Raw genomic sequence first — 19,381 nt, 5'->3', positions numbered from 1 at the left:
CTGTACAAAGAAAGGTTCAGTAATCAAAACAGTGCAGTATTACATAAAGACAGAAAATAAACCAGTGGAACAGACCAAAGACCCAGAAATAAACTCCCACATATATAGTTCAAATGACTTCTGACTAGGGGGCCAAGACCCATTCAAGGGGGAAAGGACAATCTTTTCAACAAATGATACTGGGAAAACTGGATAGCCACATGCACAAGAATGAAGTTGGACCATTATATCATATTAAAAAATTAATTAAAATGGGTCAAAGACCTAACATATATGTTAAAACTATAAAGTTCTTAAAAGAAAACTATAAAATTCTTAGAAGAAATCCAGGCACTGGATTTAGAATGATTTCTTGGATATGACACCAAAAGCAAAGGCATCAAAGGGAAAAAAAATAGATAAATCTGCCTTCAACAAAATTAAGAACTTTGGGACATCTGGGTGACTCAGTGGTTGAGTATCTGCCTTTGGCTCAGGTCATGATCCCAGGATCAAATCCTGCATCAGGCTCCCCATAGGAAGCCTGCTTCTCCCTCTGCCTATGTCTCTGCCTCTTTCTGTCTCCCGTGAATAAAGAAAATATTAAAAAAACAAAAACAAAAATAAAAACAAACCAAAATTAAGAACTTTAATGCATCAAAGAATACTATCAAGAAAAGAAAACCCACAAAATAGGAGAGATATTTACAGATCATGTATCTGGTACACAAGATTAATACACAGATTTTAAAGAACTCCTACAACTTAACAAAATACAAATAACTAAATTTGAAATGGGCAAAATACTTGAAAAGACATGTCTTCTAAGATAACACAAAAGATCAATTAAGCACACACAAAGATGCTCAACATCACTATTCATTAGAAAGCCATAAATCAAAACCACAATGAGATACCACTACGCACTCAGTAGAATGGCTATAATCAGTCAGACAATAACAAATGTTGGTGAGCATGCAGAGAAATCAGGACCCTAACACAATGCTGGTGGAAGGTAGAATGGCACAAGCACTTGGGAAAACAGTTTGGCAGTTTCTAAAAAGATAAAGAGAGGGGCACCCGGCTGGTTCAGTTGGTAAAACATGTGATTCTTGGTCTCAGGGTTGTGAGCTCCAGCCCCACACTGAGTAGAGATTACTTAAAAAAAAATTAAAAATAAAAAAATAAATTGACTCACTGCTTAGCATACTGATTAAAAAAAAGAGAGTAAAACAGGACTGGGTAATTACCACTCGTTATGCACATGCCCCAGAGAAATGAAAACACAGGGCCTCACAAAAACTTGTACATGAATAGTCATAGAAGCATTACTCATTATAGCTTAAAAATGGAAACAATACTAAAAGTTCACGAACTAATGAATGGATAAATAAAACATGGTTTTATGCATTCAATGGAATATTATTCACAAGGAATCAAGTAGTGATCCATGCTACAACATAAATCTTGAAAACATTACATTTAGTCATAGAAGCCAGTTGCAAAACACATGCTGAGTCCACATATGAACATCCAGAAACAGGCAAATCCACAAAGATAGTGAGACTGGTGGCTGCCAGGAGCTGGTGGGGAGTAACTGCTTGTGGGTACGGGTTTTCAAGTGAAAAAAATGTTCTGGAATGAAGTAGGAGTGACGGTTGACAATACTGTGAACCTAACTAAAAACCACTGAATTGCACATTTAAAGTGAATTTTATGATACATGAATTATTTCTCAATTAAAAAAGAAAAACCCAACATGTAAGTGAGGCTAAGTACAGTTACTCACATACATACACAGATATTCTAATCAATGCATTTGCTTAATTTTGCAAAAAGAAACACAGGAAGGATAAAAGCAATTGATCACTTACAGAGGGTGGGTGGGGAGCAACAATGGGTCAGAAGTAACCTTGTGAAAAATTAGGCAAAAAGGTAACCTTTTTGCCTAATTTGAATTCACAACTGAGAAAAGTTTTAACTTTCAAGACCAAAGTATTAAAAATATACACATATGGCCCATGACTACAGTATCATAATGCCTCCTATTATTCTCACCTAAAAACAGTAACCCACTGTTTGGGTTTGTTTGCCAGTAACCCACTGGCAAATAAACAGTAAGACCCCTACTGAGAAACATGCTCCTCTTTACATTCTGGCAAAGGTTTTTGTAAATTTCTCTTTTCTTTACCTAGAAAACCACAGAAAACCAACTGAAAAACTATGACAAATCATTAAGGTGATGAAATAAAAAATAAATACACAAAATGCAGTAATCTTCCTTTGCATGAACCCAACCTCCAGCTAGAGGACATAATGAAAGAAAAGACAGGAGAAACAACAACAATAAAGTATCTAGAAATCAACTTAGAGATGTATAAAATCTCTATGAAACAAACATTGAAGTATTCCTAGAAAACACTACAAATGGTTTAAATAAGTAAAAAAGATACTGGAAAGCAAGACTCGCCACCATAAGGCTTTACTGATAAAATCTGTTTGTCAATTTCCCTAATTAATAAATTTAATGCAACTGTAACACAGATCACCACCAGATTTTATTTCTAGAACCTAAACAACTCTTATGTTCAAATGGAAAAATAGGCAAGAATGGTCAGGAATGTTCAAAAAACAGCAGTGGAAGAGTGGGGAAGAATTGGCCCTACTAAAATGTTAAAAAAAAAAAACAAAAAAACTATACAATCTGAGTTATAAAAAATAAAAAAGCATGGGGCATTGGTACATGCATGAATCATCAAACCAATCCAGCAGCAGAGAAGGCCCAGAAATAGACCCAACCACAAGCAGAAATATTTAGTACCTGAAAAGTCAATATAACAAAGTAGTGTTAGAAAAACATGAGCTTTTGGGATCCCTGGGTGGCGCAGCGGTTTGGCGCCTGCCTTTGGCCCAGGGCGCGATCCTGGTGACCCAGGATCGAATCCCACGTCGGGCTCCCAGTGCATGGAGCCTGCTTCTCCCTCTGCCTGTGTCTCTGCCTCTCTCTCTCTCTCTCTCTCTGTGTGTGACTATCATAAATAAATAAAAAAATTTAAAAAAAAAAAAAACAAAAAAAAAACATGAGCTTTTAATAAGTGGTACTGTACTGATCAACATAAAAGCATATGGAGGGATGTCTGGGTGGCTCAGTGATTAGAGTCTCCCTTTGACTCGGGGTGTGATCCTGGAGTCCCAGGATCAAGTCTCACATTGGGCTCCCTGCATGGAGTCTGCTTCTCCTCCCTCTTCCTATGTCTCTGCCTCTCTCTCTGTGTCTCTCATGAATAAATAAATAAAATCTTAAAAAAAAAAAAAAAAAAACAGAAAGAGAAAAGCATATGGAAAAATAAAATTGGACCCACATGCCATACTATACATAAAGACGAACTCCTAATGGATCAAAGATTTGAACGCAATAAGTAAAATCATAAAGGTACAAGAAGAAACAGTGAGGGGCATTCTATTATAATCTAGATCTTTCTAACTTTATAGGACTCAAAATCCAGAAATCATAAAAGGAAACATTTGAGAGATGTCTGGCTAGCTCAGTCAGTAAAGCATGTGACTCAATCTTAGAGTTTTAAGTTTCAGGCCCACACTAGGTATACAGTTTACTTTAAAAAAGAAAAAGAAAAAACTTAGGAAACTACTAAAAAATCAAAATCTCTTGTAGAATCAAGTCTCATAATATTTTCTGAAAAGGAAGGACAAACTAGGAATGATAGCTGGTATCAAATCACTAAAGAATAATCTCCCTAATACAGGGGCACCTGGCTGGCTCAGAAGAGCATGCAACTCTTGATCTCAGGGTCATGAGTTCAAACACCATGTTTGGGGTAGAGTTAACTAAAAAAATAAAATAAAATAAACTGAAAAAAAAAGAATAATGTTGCTAATTCAAAAAAAGCCCCTGGATATAAGAAAATTCTAAAAACAAACAAGCAAACAAAAACCAGACCCCACAAAACAAACAAAAATAATGGGCCAAGTATCTAACAACTCACAGAGAAAGAAATACAAATGGCCTTCAACTATATGAAGAGAAGGTCAAAAAAAAAAAAATGAAGAGAAGGTCATCTTCACTCTTAAGAGAAATGCAACTAAAATTATTATATCCTGATACTATTTCTCATCAGACAGACAAAAATCCACAACTGTAGTAACAAAGTATGTTGGAGCTGATGGAAAACAGGCACTCTCATACACAGTCTGTTAAAGTGCAAACTGCTGCCTTCATAAGGAGGGAGGGCGATACAGAAATACTTCTCAATACTATAAACACATTTAGCCTCCGACACTTTTGGAATTTTCCCACATACCTGCACACAACAAAGTCTGAAGCTATTCATTACAGTACTGTATAATCTATGACAGGAAAATTAAGAAAACCCATTCCTGCAGGCTGATTAAATAAACCAAAGTACTGCCACATAATGGAAGTCCATGCAGTTACTAAAAAAGAATGAGGGGACGCCTGGGTGGCTCAGTGGCTGAGTGACAGCCTTTCGGCTCAGGGCGTGATCCTGGAGACCCAGGATGGAGGCCCACATCAGGCTCCCTGCAGGGAACCTGCTTCTCCCTCTGCCTGTGTCTCTGCCTCTCTCTCCTCTGTGTCTCTTGTGAATAAATAAAATCTTTAAAAACTATAAATAAATAAAAAATAAAAAAAAGAATGAAGCAGCACTCACTAATGAATATGTAAAGATCTGCAGGTAATTGGGTGAAAAAAAAGCAAGGGCACAACATGTGGTTTTTGTGCTGCCTTTTGCAAAGAAATATGAAAAGAAACTATAAATTTCCATCTTGTATATCTAAACACAAAACTGGAAGGACATACAATACAAAAAAAAGTGAAGTCACTACTTACGGAGACGGAGTAGATGAATGCATAGGTGAAGTTAAGACCTACTGATCTGTAACTTTTTATGCTGTTGGGATTTCTCAAACATGCAAATGTATAACATATTACTCATTCAAAAGAGAAAGTTTAAAAACAGATCAAAAAGAAAATATTTCTACGCCTGTCCCCCACTCCATCCTTGGGTTTATTAGCACACGCGTTCAACCTACCTCCTAGGGGAGGGAGATCTAGAAGATTTCCTTTTTATAGTTTTTGATGTTCTTGGTGATCTCGAAGAACTCCTGCTCCTCCTCCTACGCCTTTCCCTGGAAGTCAAAAATATATTATTTAAAAATACAGGAATTTTAATAAAGGGAATTCAAATACACAAAAGCAAACGGGTCCTTAATGCTCTCATGCAAACATTCTTCTTCAAAGGCCAGTTTAAAGTCATTTCCTTTAAGAACATGTTCTATTATGTAGTATTAGTGGAGGTCAAATTTTGAACCATAAATTTTACAGACATGAAAATATGTTCTAAGATTTCATAACAGAAAAGGAAGAAAACCTTCTCCTCATCTGGTTTATCTGAACAATAATTTCCTAATTACAGTAATAATTTCCTAATTTCCTAATGGCTACTTCAGATTCTCTCAAGTATGTTCTTCTTCCGCATCTAAAAGGTTTTGCTTGTCCAGATCCCTTTGTCCTGCATCTAGCTCCTTGCTGCCCCACTGTGGATTATTTTATAAAAGATTAAGTTGGCTTGCAATATGTGAACTTTCCAAATCCAAGCATTTAGAATATCTCTAAAAAAGTATTTACATTAATTCATTTTATAGAGAAACTGTTTCACCCCCCAACTTCCTACCACTTTAGTGCTCTCTTCATGTAAAACTAAGTGCACAAATTGCTTAGACAGAAATAAAATAGTTAAAACCTATGGCTTGAATGTGAAATAAAAAATAACTAATGAACTGACAGTGTTTAGTATTATTAAGAACTATTTTGTTTACCATGTGAGCAAATGATTCATACTCAAAATTACTTCATTTATAAACCTGGTCAACTGAGAAACAATGAATTTCAAGATGTCCATAATTCAAGGGATGAGGTAGGAAGGAGGACATACTATGATTAACGTGTCCAATGATCTCACAAAGAGCTCTAATAAGTAGTGGTCGTACAGGTCAAAGAACCAAATCCGCTAGAATCATAGTTCTCCATACCACTTCAACAAGAATATTCTAGGCTAATAAAACATTTTGCCTACATTTCTCATTATAAAATTTAAAATTACATAATGCTCAGATGTGGTAGATACAGTAAATGTTATGCCTAAACCAGCCAAGAACTTTGAAAACAACATCAATTCCAATACTACCTAAGGCCCTTTCCTCCATTACCTGACTTTATTTTCATGACACCTCAAAATTATTCTTCCTGACTAAGGTGAAAATCAGATAAGGATATTCCATTCAGTCACTGCCATTCTGTAACAGTACAGCACAAGTACCACAAAGCTTATTTCATAAGATGAGATTAACAGTGTATCTTAGGCTTTGTTTACACAAAATGGTTCCACCCTAACCAGTTTAACTTTGTTCAGGAAGCACGATGCACAAGTGGACATGTGGTATCAGTATTTTCTCCTTTCCCCTTACTAGCTTTACTAGTGAATATAAACATTACCAGTTGCTTAAATATCAAAATTTCCTTTAAAAATGTAGATTAGGGGACAATGTTTAAAATAAAAATACACTATTTTTGAGCCGTTAAAATGTTTCCCGTTTACTAAACAAATCAAAGCACAAGAAAAACAGAAAAATACTAAAAGAAGACAAATTTTAACTCTTTACCAAGCTCTTTGAAAACAGGAAACATTCCAAACTTCTGAACCTTTTTAAGACTTTATTTACTTAGTAAAAAAAAAAAAAAAAAAAAGACTTTATTTACTTAGTTGAGAAAGAGAGAAAACACATGCACATGCGTGTGCTGAGTGAGTAGAAGGAATGCAATAAGCAGACTGCCTGCTGCTGCGGGGCTCCATCCCAGGAGCCTGAGATCATGACCTGAGCCTAAGACAGACACTTAACTGACTGAGCCACGCAGGCGCCCCATTGAACCTTTGGAAACTCACGTTAGTCAGCATTTATTCCCCAGGCCCCAGACAGGAGTTAAGAATATACTTAGGAATGAATGTAAACATTTGAACTTTCTTAAACATCAAGCAACTTAAAATGCTCCCCCTCAAATTAAAACATTTCAAAGTCACAAAAAAGTAAATTCAACTGAATTTAAAAGGAATCAAAACATTGTTTTGTGTTATGAAGGACAACCACTAAATGATCACATAAACGTGAAGGAATGTTGACAGGCAAATCAATAAAATCACTGTGGAATAAAGGAACAGTTGCAGACTTGACTGATGTCCACAGCAATGAGGCTAATTAATTCTTCAGTTTCTGGTTCAATGTGCTGAAGTATGGCAGTGATCTGTTTATTTTAAGCCTCATGTGAATATACACTGTAGCTTTCAACTTTATGCTTTTGTGGCAGTTTTTAAAAGTAAGTACCAGGTACTAATTAGAGAATTCTCAAACTTAATCTCTTAAAAAGAAGAGAAAGAGCTACCGTACTTCTAATGGAAGTGCAGAGCAGATGGAAAAATTTCCCCTGAGCTGCAGTATTATCATACTTCTAAACCATGACAATAATAGTCTTCTCACATACTGTGAGGATTAAATAAGGTTAGTCATGAAAAACTGCGGTGACACAAAATCTGGCATATAGTAAAGCATGCAATAAATGCCTGCCATTATTTTGTATTACCTAACCAAAGACGGGTATTAAAAACAAGCTACTGAAACACAAAGTTAGAAAAACAGAAAATATACATTCATCTCCAGTTATTTTCTATGGAAAACCAAAAACTTAAAATATCCATAAAGCTTGCTAAAATAGATATTTTGTTCAGTGTTTTTAAGTCTAGTTTAAAACAAGTTAGGACTTGATGGGATGAACACTGGGTGTTATACTATATGTTGGCTAACTGAATTTTTTTAAAAAGTTAGGAACCTCCATTTACTCAGTTATTATATCATCTGGAGTAATGGATACAGGTTCAGATAATCTGGAATCAAGGAAGGTCCTATGTTCTTTTAGCAGCTGTTACTATGGCAACCTGCTGCCATCTGGTGGCAGTGTACTTATTAATAGAGGGAACAGTCCCTAGGAAAAACAGTAAAATCTGAACAGTGACAGATAAAGGAAAACCAAAATTTAAACACCCAAAAAAATAGACCAGTAAAGATAAATAAGTTATTTAATAAGAACTTAAATAAGAAAGTTAAATAAGAAATTTTAATAATCATTCTGCATATTAAAATTCCCCAAGAGGCCAATTCTTCCATATTGAAAAAAGAGAAGAGAAGAGAAAAAAAAAACTTGCCCTTGCCATATCATCCTCCAACAAAATCAGCAGCAGCAGCAGCAGCAGCCTCTGCGGCTGCCACCACCAGATTCAAACAGTGGGTTACAAAAGATAGTTAAAAACTTTTCAAATGGGGCACCTGGGTGGCTCAGTAGGTTTAAGTGTCTACCTTGCACTCAGGTCCCAGATCAAGCCCTGCATCAGGCTCCCCACTCAGCAGGAAGCCTGCTTCTCTCTCTCCCTCTCTGCCAAATAAGTAAATAAAATCTTAAAAAAAAAAAAAACAAAAAACTTTTCAAATAACTTTGCCCAATTATCATCCCTTCTACCTCACTGGTTCACTACTGTGGCAAGGGCTCTACTAGAGAAATGTTTATTCTGCAATTAGAGGGAAATATTATTGTACTGTTTCCATTTGCCCAGAATAATCTTTTCCCCCTTGGTTAAAATTTATTTTCATTTGTTGACAGTATATCCCTTGGCAAAAATTTTAAGCATTATCAAACCTGCTGGAACTACGAGATCTTCTTGATGCGTTGTAACTTCTGGGTGGTGTTCTGGATTTTTTATCCTTCTTTCTTTTCTCATCTATCTCCTTGGATCTGTCCTTGTCTCGTTCCTTTTCTTTGTCCTGTTCCTTTTCCTTTTCCTTGTCTCGCTCCTTGTCATGTTCTTTGTCCCGCTCTCTCTCTCTGTCCTTTTCCTTGTCTTTATCCCGGTCCTTTTCCCGTTCTTTATCTTTGTTTTTACCCCGTTCCTTTTCTTTTTCACGTTCTTTCTCCCTGTCTCTCTCTTTTTCCCTTTCCTTTTCTCTATCTTTTTCTTTCACTCTTTCCTTTTCCTTGATCTTTTCTCGGGTGTCTTTTCTCTTGTCCCTTTAAAAACAAAAATAAATAAATAAATTCACAACTAAAATTATTCTATTCCCCAAAAAGGACCTACCTCTTTCCTCGACAATCGACCCAAAACAATTTATACTAGCTTATAACACATTACATAATAATTTCTATGTAACCAAGGTGTATATGAAGCTGCTAAATCAAACAATTAACAGGTTCAATTATGTATTTTAGAAACCTCATGCGTCATTCTGATCATCATACTCAAATCAATGGCAACCAATATTAATCACTACTAAAACAATCAGAAAAATTTAATGTCGCTCATTAAAAACCTAAACCATACGAATTTTTTAACAAATGAAGCCACAAAAAAACTTACCGCAAATTTCCCCCAAAACTCACCGTGAACGTGAACGACTCCTTGACTTTCGCCTCTCTCTTGATTTAGAGCGTTTTTTATGTGGGCTCTTAGATCTGCGTCTGTCTTTTTGTCTTGAACGTGATCTATTATGGGATCTACTCCTAAAGAAAAACAAGTTGCTAGAATGTCAAAACCTACTGTTAATTTCAATTTTTAAACATTTGAGATGTCTTTCAAGTAAGAAAATTTTAAAACCTATCCCAAGTATTTATCAGTATTTTAAAATTCTCTATTACGTAATGCCTCAGTTAGACTATTTGAAATAAATTACCCAGAACACAAAGACAGAGAAAGAAATTAAGTTACTTTCTATGTCAGACTGAAGTTGTAATATTCTTTTTTTTTCTTTTTAATTTATTGAGAGACAGAGAAAGAGAGAGAGAAAGCAGGAGCAGGGGGTAGGAGTAGAGGGAGAAGGAGAAGCAGCCTCCCCACAGAGCAGGGAGAAGGCAGGGCTCCATCCCAGAACCCCGGGATCATGACCTGAGTCAAAGGAAGACAATCAACTGAGCCATCCAGGCACCCCGTTTTTTCTTTTTTTGAAGCTGTTATTTTCACCTGTGGCTTTCTTTTGCTCATTATTATATGACTGTTACTATGGGACTTCTCCCATAGAGCAAGTATTTATATCATAAATTTAACTCTTGACCTGCACATAATAGAACTGCTTGTAGTTATACCGCTTATGGTTATACTTTGACAGGAAATAGTGGTTTTAATGGCTCAAGAGTTTCCCTAACTGGCTGTGTGATACTCATCATAATATATCTTAAGAATGAATACGGAAGCACCCAGTACTAATTACGCTGCTAGTATGACAGGAAAATAAATGTTACTCATGAGTTAAAGATATGTATAATCCTATGTTGGATTTGTAAGATCTTGATTTTATAACCATATAAACATAGCTATTAAAAGAAACCTTTATTACCAGAATTCTTGCAGGAGAAATAACTGTTACTCCAATTCTGAAATTCTCTAGGCTCCTTCTTCTCAATGAAATGTTGCTTATATAATGTGATTTTCTTTAATAAAGAGGTACCCTAATAACTAGTTATTAAAATGTAACAAAATTGAATGTATGGAACTTAACAAAGTGATGAGACTCACCAGCTCTGGAGTAAAACAATCTGGCTGTGACACTTGGCTCTGCCACACACTAACTGGGAGAACCCTTACCCACTCTAAGTCTAGTTTCTTCATCTACAAAGTTGGAGAAGCATACCTATGTAGCCTCAGGCTGTCATGAGGACTGAATCATATGATGCATGAAAGACTGCCTAGCAGTCTCCGGTATGGAGTAAATGCTCAAAATTCTTAACTCTCAAGATCATCAACATTAACTAACAATCAATATAAATGAAAACTTTAAATTATAGCTTTATTTTTCCCAAGGAGACAAATCAACTTTCATAAGTATGCTTTTATAATTAAAATTCATCTTGATAGTCATGTTTTCATGAATTAAGTTAAAACAAATATCTATAAAAGAAATACAGAGTTAAATACTTGCGGTATGCTAAGCCAGAAAAATTTCCACACAATTTTCAATTAATAATAAAATCTTAATCCTAAACACATTTTTCAGTTAGTTAAAATCTGTTTTCCACAGCTAATTTTCAATTGAATCACTCACCTATTATATGGCTTTAAAAATTATACATTTATCTTCATACCACATTTTTAATGTAAGAAGATAAGCCACAGCTTGTTGAAATCTTTATTACTAATAACCCAACAGACACAGAGTTGAGTGATAGGTATTAAGGCAAAACTGCAAAACTTAAAAAACATTTTTAATCCATTTATAGACATCTACATAAGGGCTTCTATGTACTTAATAGAAACTCTACATTTCTGTTCTAGTTAACCTTGCTAAAAATAAATAGTAATTTTGTTTTCCTCCAACACTGCTGCTTTTTAACCTTAAGCAAAGAAACACCTTTTAAAACATTATGTATAGCCTTAATAAATAAAGTTAAAAAAACACTGATCAGGGCAGCCCAGGTGGCTCAGTGGTTTAGCGCCGCCTTCAGCCCAGGGCATGATCCTGGAGACCTGGGATTGAGTCCCACGTCAGGCTCCCTGCATGGAGCCTGCTTCTCCCTCTACCTGTGCCTCTGCCTCTCTTTCTCTCTCCTCTCTGCGTAGTCTCATGAATAAATAAATAAAAATCTAAAAAAAAAAAAAAAAAAAACAAACACTGATCACTGGCTTCCCATCTTACCTTATGGGTCCGCAGAGTTTGAAAGTCCCAAGAGTAATTATCCTATTTTAATTTTGACATTACTTTCATGTCCCTATCTCACCCACTAGTCATCTACAAATAAGTGTTGTGAACAGGAACGCTAAAAGCTTCAAGTCAAGAGCAAATCTAATCCAACCAAAGAGAAAGACTTGAGTTACCATTAGGAGATCATTTCAGCATATGTGCAAAATCACATTTATAAATTAAACTGTAAATACAGAGCAACTTACCATTATGTCTCATCAAAGTTCAACTCTAAGTCCGCTCTTTCCCATTAAAATACTAAGAAATGTCTTATGGTTCCCATGCTGGTCTGTCAAGGTTACTTAACTTTATAATAATCACAGTACTACCTACCTTTTATAACACTGTCATTTGGAAAAAACACATATAAAAATTTGAGCATAGTCGAAACACTTCTCCAGTCCTAGCCAAGATCACAATGACAAGAAATCCCTTCCTGCCTCCTACTACAGAAGGAGAAGGAACAGGAAGGAGATAGAGGCTGGAGGGAAGCTCTAGGAGCATCTGAGAATGCTAAAGAAAGTAGAGGGTGAGCCTTCCAAGAGCAAAGGATCCTGAAACTCACATTCCTGTTAATAAGTCTAGTGGGGCAGAGCCAGAGATGAGGGTATCAAATTCCACTAGCAGGGGGAATCCAAGAAATGCCTGCCATCCCACTCCCCTACCAGGGAAGTTCCTTCCATACCAAGATCCTTAAGTCAAATGTTTGTGGTTAAGGAGTCCCCCCCCCCCTTAAAAAGAACCTTTCTTCTTTTGTATTTATGAACTCAGTAAAGGCTACAAGTGTTTCTATACATGTATAAAAAAACAGTATAAATTTACGCACTACATAAACTTATCTGAGTGTTACATATATGTGTGTGCCAAAAACAAGTAATTTCTAATGCCACACAGTTAGACAAACCTACAGGAAAGCTTTCTAATGAATTAGGAAGTAATTAATAAATTTTATCTTGGACCGAAAAATTCTTCTCCTAACCCTTGACAGGGGAAATTATCCAAATATACCTAAAATGATAAGAGCAAGCAACCTTAAAGCAGAAAGTTAAATTGCTCCAACAAATAAATCTTCACAGAGATTATCAAGGAAACAATGAGGTTAATCAAATTTTGCTTTTTTCCAGCCTTAGAAAACCACTAAGGTATTAGATTTGGAGCACAGCTCTTAGAACAACACAAAATGAGGTTCAGGTCATTGGTCTCCTGTTTCCTCAGAAAAGAGGCAATTACTCTCAGCTCAATTTTGTATTTCCTTTACCTCCTTTACCTTCACCACATCCTGTCAATCTGTAGAAATATTCATAATCTAACTGACTTCTGTTGCACTGCCTTATTCCTTGTACACGCAACGACTTCCTTCACTTGGATCTGAATTTGCCTTACTGGAAGACCTTGGAGGGCGACAGTAAATTATATCCCAAAAGAGACTTTACAAACTAAGAATTATAGAAACTTATATACCAATAAGCAGTCAGAAGTATAGTTTACTAGAGTCAAAGAATATAATTTTTCCTATCTCATTGCTTCAATCTCCTTGATATCATAGAAGAACAGACTAAATTGAGCTTGCTGCTGACACTGAACATAGAGCATACTGATTCCTTTTCCCTCCCCCTCAAACCTTCCTCCTTCTCTAATACAACCACACAGCTCGCACACACACACACACAGGCCCATATACTTTTCTCTCTCTTCTCTTCAGATCTAAGTATGTATATACATATTAACACATAATTAAGATCCACTATATACATTTTCACATTTCAGTAACATCTCCCCATGTATCTTAGAGAAGACAATAAAACTTGACACTTTAAACCTGATTCTTAGGGCACTTCCAATCAAAATGATGTTGCAAGTTCACATTTTGAGGTCTATTTTGGACTAAATACAAAACAGATTTATTAAAAGAAGAAAATCACAATGACAGAACTATGTTCAAAAGTAAGATAAAAAGAACAGAAACAGAGCTTAAGTATAATACAATACTGGAGCTAAAGGTGTAAAGTCACTCCTGTGCTTCAGGTCCCAAAGGGGGTGCAAGAGGCTCTTATCATCAAGAATACCAAAGATCTAAAGCACCTCACTTGACTCATGAACTAGAAATAAGTTAGTACTAGAAACCAAGATCTAAGGTGCTACTCTCCAAGCCGTGAAGGGACTGGGGGGCAGGGGAGTGCTACTTCAACAATACTTCAGCATCACCACACATATGTTTCATTTTCTCAAGAAGAAGAAGAATGAAAACTTTCTACCAGTTCTGTATAAAGACTAGTTTATTCTTAGAAAAATCAGGAATAAAGCACCTCAAGATAGAAAACCAACCTCCAAAACTGTAAATTAGAGATAATAAAAATTATACATTAGATAAAATTTCATTCGTAACTACAGTATTATAATTAAAGCAACATTTAATGATAAACCTAAGTCCTGGTGAGCTCCAGCAAAGTTTCTAAAACCTCAGAAATCTTAACTATTTTAAACACAAGACCAAAAAATTTAAAATAGGATAGCAGAAATTCTCACCTGTGTTTTGATTGTGATCTTTTTCGTCTAGAATGGGATTTTGAGCTAGACCTGGATTTTGAACGAGTGTGGGAACGAGATCGACCGCCTTTTCTTTCATTGCTCTTTCCAGACTCTGGGAGGAAAAAACCACTTTGCAGTGTAAGCTCAGAACAATTAAAGATCCCAGTTAATAATCAGGCACAAGTGGAATGTACCACATATAGTGCAAGGGGCCTACTCTCTGTACATCCTCCTCCTGTGCAATTATCCTTCAGAAACATCCAAGAAAGTCATTGCATAAACTCGTTGAGTGCAGCCACCCTGCAGCAGTACATATAAACCAGATGATTATAAACAGCTGTTCGTAATATTTTGTTGCTGCCATAATGTACCATTATAACATATCTGTAATTCCTATGACAGTGATTTTTAAATCTTCTCTCCATTTATTCTGCTAGTAGTGAAGCTTAAATTCTGAGTGCTAATTTAGGAAATCTGCTCAACTATAAACCACGTAGACATTTTTAGATTGGATTTTAACTTTCAGTTAGCAACACAAAAGTCTGAATACGTGTTCCTTTACCTTGCTAAAAGTCTTCATATTTTGTCTAAATCATGGGTTCTCTTTCCTATTTTTAAAATGAAAACTTTGAAGGAAAGTGAACCTGCATGATTTTAACATTTTAAGTATATTTATTCATTTTAGCCTCACAATAACATTTATACTTTGCGTTAAGCAACTCAGTTGTGGGCACTGACTCTGCTACCAAAACATAAAGAACTGAGGAAACTCAAACTAATTCAATATCAGTGCTTCAATTCAGTTATCATGGGAAAATACAACATTTGTGCTAAGCAGTTCTTTGACCTTTGACGCTAGAAAGTCACTTACTCTTTCTTGAGTTTCAGTCTTCTTGTTTGTAAAATGATGGGACTGAACAAGATAAACTCTAAAACTCCTTCCAGTTCTAAGGTTCTATGATCTTAAACTGTGACCTATGTAACAGCACTGTGGCCTTACCTGGTTCAATGGCTGCTGAGATAAAGGACTGAGCCTCTCGTACTCGCTTCATTACTTCTTCTAACTCCTTAGCTGCAGCCTGAGGTGTCATCTCAGGGGGTTTTACTATTGCATTGTTGGAGTGATTAATTCTAAATTAAAAATATTAGCATATCACAAATACACACCATATTTTACAAAACATGAAACAGATGTTTAAAAGACAGACATATTTATAAATCTGAGGACATCTCGAAAGCACATTAAGAATGATACAACTAAATACAGAATAATCAAAACCATGATTAATCTCATTACCATCCATCTTTATCTCTTGCTAACAAAGCCAAAAGCAAAGAAAAAAGAAAAACAACACTAGCTGACTTCTTTAATACTTAAATATACCAAGACAAGTGCTTTTCCACACAACTTACGTTAGAATAAATTAAAATGCTGACACCAATATTAAAATGAATCATTTCTCATCTTGGATTATAAGATTTTGTCGGCATCTCTGCACGCTGGGAGAATGCAGGAAAACCTCTATATGTGCACAATTTTAATCAACCCTGGACCATAGGTGAGTCAGATACAGCTTCGAATGTGGGAAATACCTGATAAAACTCTTCCCTACTAGGTTAGAAGTGGTTTCTCTGATGCACATAAATGAATCTGATGAGTCTCACTTTACCCCCCTTCACACTGAGAAGACAAGCATTCACTAAAAAAAGATATTAATTTTTTCATAGCTGAAAGCTGTATAACTAAGGCAATTACCTATGAAATTCAGATAAAACTCTTGCCTCAATAATCTGTAAGAAACAGAATTTCTGGTCTTGAAAATGTAAAGTCTATGCCAATTTTTCTTTTTGCAAACAAGGATATGAGAAAATATTAACACTCAAAATGCAGGACTTAAAATATTTCTGGGCACTTAACATTATTTTCCTCCTAGGATTTTGGATTTACAGAAATTCTTATTACTATATTACTCTAAGTTCATCAACGTAGATTCAACCGTCCATTAGTCTAGTCATAATGCAAACCCAATCCGATTTATCAGAGCTTATCGGAAAAGACCTGTAATCATTATATAGGGTATGTAATGTTAACATCAAATTAGATCTTATAAAATAGAAAATAGTATGTTTTCAAATATAATTTTAAAAGCTAAAATGGTAAATAACTCATATATTTCATTTATACTTAACACAAAGTCTTCCTTTCCACAAATTGCCAATTACTATTAAAAAGAAAAAAAAAAAAGCCTTAATTACATCAGAAATAGTTTAAGCTTTTCCAAAATCATTAAAATTTCTTTGTTTAGGGTTTCTTACTTCAGTGGCCTGTCTCCAAACATAACTCCATTAAAAGCAAGGGCCCTTGGTACAGAATTTTGGTCTGCAAATTCCACAAAAGCAAACCGAGTTGGCTGAGTCTCATCACCTGCCATCCGCACAAACTTCACTTCTCCAACTTGTTTAAAAAATTCAAGTAGTTGATCAGCTGTCGTTGTCTGAAGAAACAAAGTCACACTTTAATGAAGTATATACTTCTTAAAAAATTAGGTAAATGTTACTTTATAATCGATATGACTCTGAAGAAGCAGGAAGGAGTAAGAGGTCCTACCACTCAGCTGCTTCTTAAATTAGTTACCTGAGAATTTAAATTGCCAACATAGACTGTTCTCCTAATTTCATCAATTTTGGAAGGATCCACATTTCCCATAAGCGGTGGCTGTGGTATCTCTCCAAGTGTCGCAATGTTGGGGTCTAGTGCTGCTGCTGGTATAGCTCCCAAACTGCTAAGGGAAACACCCAACTATAAATTAAAAAAAGAAAAAAGAAAGAAAGAAAAGAAAGAAAAAAACACATATTTTCTATTAGTATCAAAGATTACTATTCTTTAACCTTAAAAAGAAAGTATCAATTCAATAAGAATGGAAGGAGACTAGGGAGTCCTAACTTTAAGCCAAGTATACATCTGAATTATTGAGAAGGAGGCCACAGTTCTGTGTATCATTAGAAAAACAACATAATTCTTAACTACCTAGGTAACTACTTTCAAACTTGAAATTAAAAATGAACAATTATCCTTCACAGTAGTCACGGCATAAAGTTGCCGAGAACTGGATTACTGAATACTACGTCAGCATTCCTAAGGAAAATACGGGGCCAGGTATATACTACCTGCAAGCTTCTGGTCACATTTTCATCTATTTCACCCAATAAATGCATTATCTCGTGTTACATGTTTCTATTTAAAGGCTGCTTATTTAATATATATTGTTGATTCATTAACACTGAACTCACAGCCAGCAGTACTATCAACCAGTGCCTGAATGAACCTTACCAAACCCACATATTTTCTCTATAAGGCCCATCATAGCCCTCCAGCCCTTAGGAACACAACAATATATACTTGGGGGCTAATTTAAAAAGCAAAGTCAGCAACAAAATACAAAAAAATGTTTAACACATGGTACCAGACCACAAAAAGGACCATTTTTACAGACTTAGAGCTAAAACAAGAAGGCGGTGTTGCTGTTTGAACTCATCCGAGAATATACAGAGCACCTAACTCAGAATTTTCATCATTCTATGTGTCAATAAATGACTCTAAAAGCTCCACCATGTATTGATTTTTGAGGCTTCAAGTAAATTGTAGCTAAGTCAGTGAATTTACAAGTACAGAATTCACAAATAATGAGAATCACCTGTACCTTGGGATGTCAAGAACATTGACTGAGTTCCTTATGGTTAATAATCACTGCACCTAATTTTTGCTGCATTTGTTTTTGTTTTTGTTTTTTTTAATTTGAGAGAAAGAGGGACACCTGGGTGGTTCAGAGGTTGAGCATTTGCTTTTAACTCAGGTCCTGATCCCAGGGTTCCAGGATCAAGTCCCACATCAGACTCCCCATCGGGAGCCTGCTTCTCCCTCTGCACACACATGTGCATGCAAGCAGGGGAAGGGAGAAAGGGAGAGGGGGAAGCAGACTCCCTGCTGAGCAGGGAGCCTGACGTGGGACTCAATCCCAGGACCCTAGGATCATGCCCCGAGCTGAAGGCAGATGCTAATAAACCAACTGAGCCATGCAGGTGCCCCTTTGCTGTGTTATTAACATAATCCTCATATCAACCGTAAAAGGTAAGTATGAATATTAGGGCAATTTCACAGATAAAGACTTACAGATGTGAAATAATTTTCCCAAAGCTACTTAGCTACTAAGTGTTTGTAGAAGCAAGGTACCACTATGCACAAACTAAAAGTGAAACGGACAAAGTTTTCCTAAGAAACCTAAAATACTGAACTGACTTATACTTTGGTGGGAACAGGACAAAACCTTTGAATGATCTTTACATTACTAAATTCAATTTTAGTTCGTGTTAAGGAACATGTTTTTAATGTGAATTTAAGCTACAACTTTTATTTCCATTTATGAGATTTAAAATTTCGAGCAATGGGGTTCGCCTGGGTGGCTCAGTCAGTTAAGCATCCAATTCTCTATTTCATCTCAGGTCAAGATCTTAAGGTTATGAGATAGAGCCGTGAGTCAGGCTCCAGCCTGCTTAACATTCTCTCTGTCCCTTCCTATTTTCTTCCTCTCACTCTCCCCCTGTCCAAAAAAAGGAAAGAAAATTTTGGACATTGTATATTGTTACAAAACTAAGATTAAACAAATACAAAGTAAAAACACTTCCTCAAGGTAGAGATGAAATTGATAAAAACAAAAATATCACTTATACTCATCACAAAAGCCTGTGTAAGATCTTTATAAAATGTCAAATTATGTCTTACACCTTGCTTAAAACTAATCATTGGCTTCTAGTTAACTTTATAATAAAATTCAAATTCTTTTCCTAGGCCCAAAAGCGCTATTGTCAGTACCCTATCTAACCCTCCACTATCTCAAAACACATACTATCACCACGCCCATTTCCTAAGCTTCAACTATACTGACTGCCCTTCTATACCTTGAAGACACAAGTTTTTCCCACCTTAGGGCTTTCACTTAGTGTTCCTGCTGCCAGTCACATCCTTTAGAAATCAGGTCATTCATATCCTCTAACAGACTTCCCTCAC

General features: G+C 35.8%; 1 protein-coding gene across 8 annotated transcripts in view; it reads right to left on the bottom strand.

Moving 5' to 3' along the window:
• Positions 1 to 19,381, bottom strand: part of SREK1 (splicing regulatory glutamic acid and lysine rich protein 1) — a 45,440-nt gene that overhangs the window by 7,512 nt on the left and 18,547 nt on the right. For 7 of the 8 annotated variants that reach the window (XM_041765199.1, XM_041765198.1, XM_041765201.1 and 4 more), the window contains 7 exons: positions 16,952 to 17,116; positions 16,633 to 16,811; positions 15,317 to 15,447; positions 14,314 to 14,428; positions 9,497 to 9,616; positions 8,759 to 9,127; positions 5,050 to 5,145 (listed from right to left, as the gene is read on the bottom strand). In XM_041765199.1, the coding sequence (XP_041621133.1) occupies positions 5,050 to 5,145; positions 8,759 to 9,127; positions 9,497 to 9,616; positions 14,314 to 14,428; positions 15,317 to 15,447; positions 16,633 to 16,811; positions 16,952 to 17,116 (1,175 nt within the window). Of the gene's footprint in view, positions 1 to 5,049; positions 5,146 to 8,758; positions 9,128 to 9,496; positions 9,617 to 14,313; positions 14,429 to 15,316; positions 15,448 to 16,632; positions 16,812 to 16,951; positions 17,117 to 19,381 lie in introns of those variants that run through there. The other variant, XM_041765205.1, reaches the window with a different exon arrangement.

This window comes from Vulpes lagopus, chromosome 8 (assembly GCF_018345385.1).
Source record: "Vulpes lagopus strain Blue_001 chromosome 8, ASM1834538v1, whole genome shotgun sequence".
In the NCBI taxonomy this organism is placed as follows: domain Eukaryota; kingdom Metazoa; phylum Chordata; class Mammalia; order Carnivora; family Canidae; genus Vulpes; species Vulpes lagopus.
The sequence above is the reverse complement of the archived record's forward strand: the minus strand, read 5'-3'. Positions and strand labels throughout refer to the sequence as shown.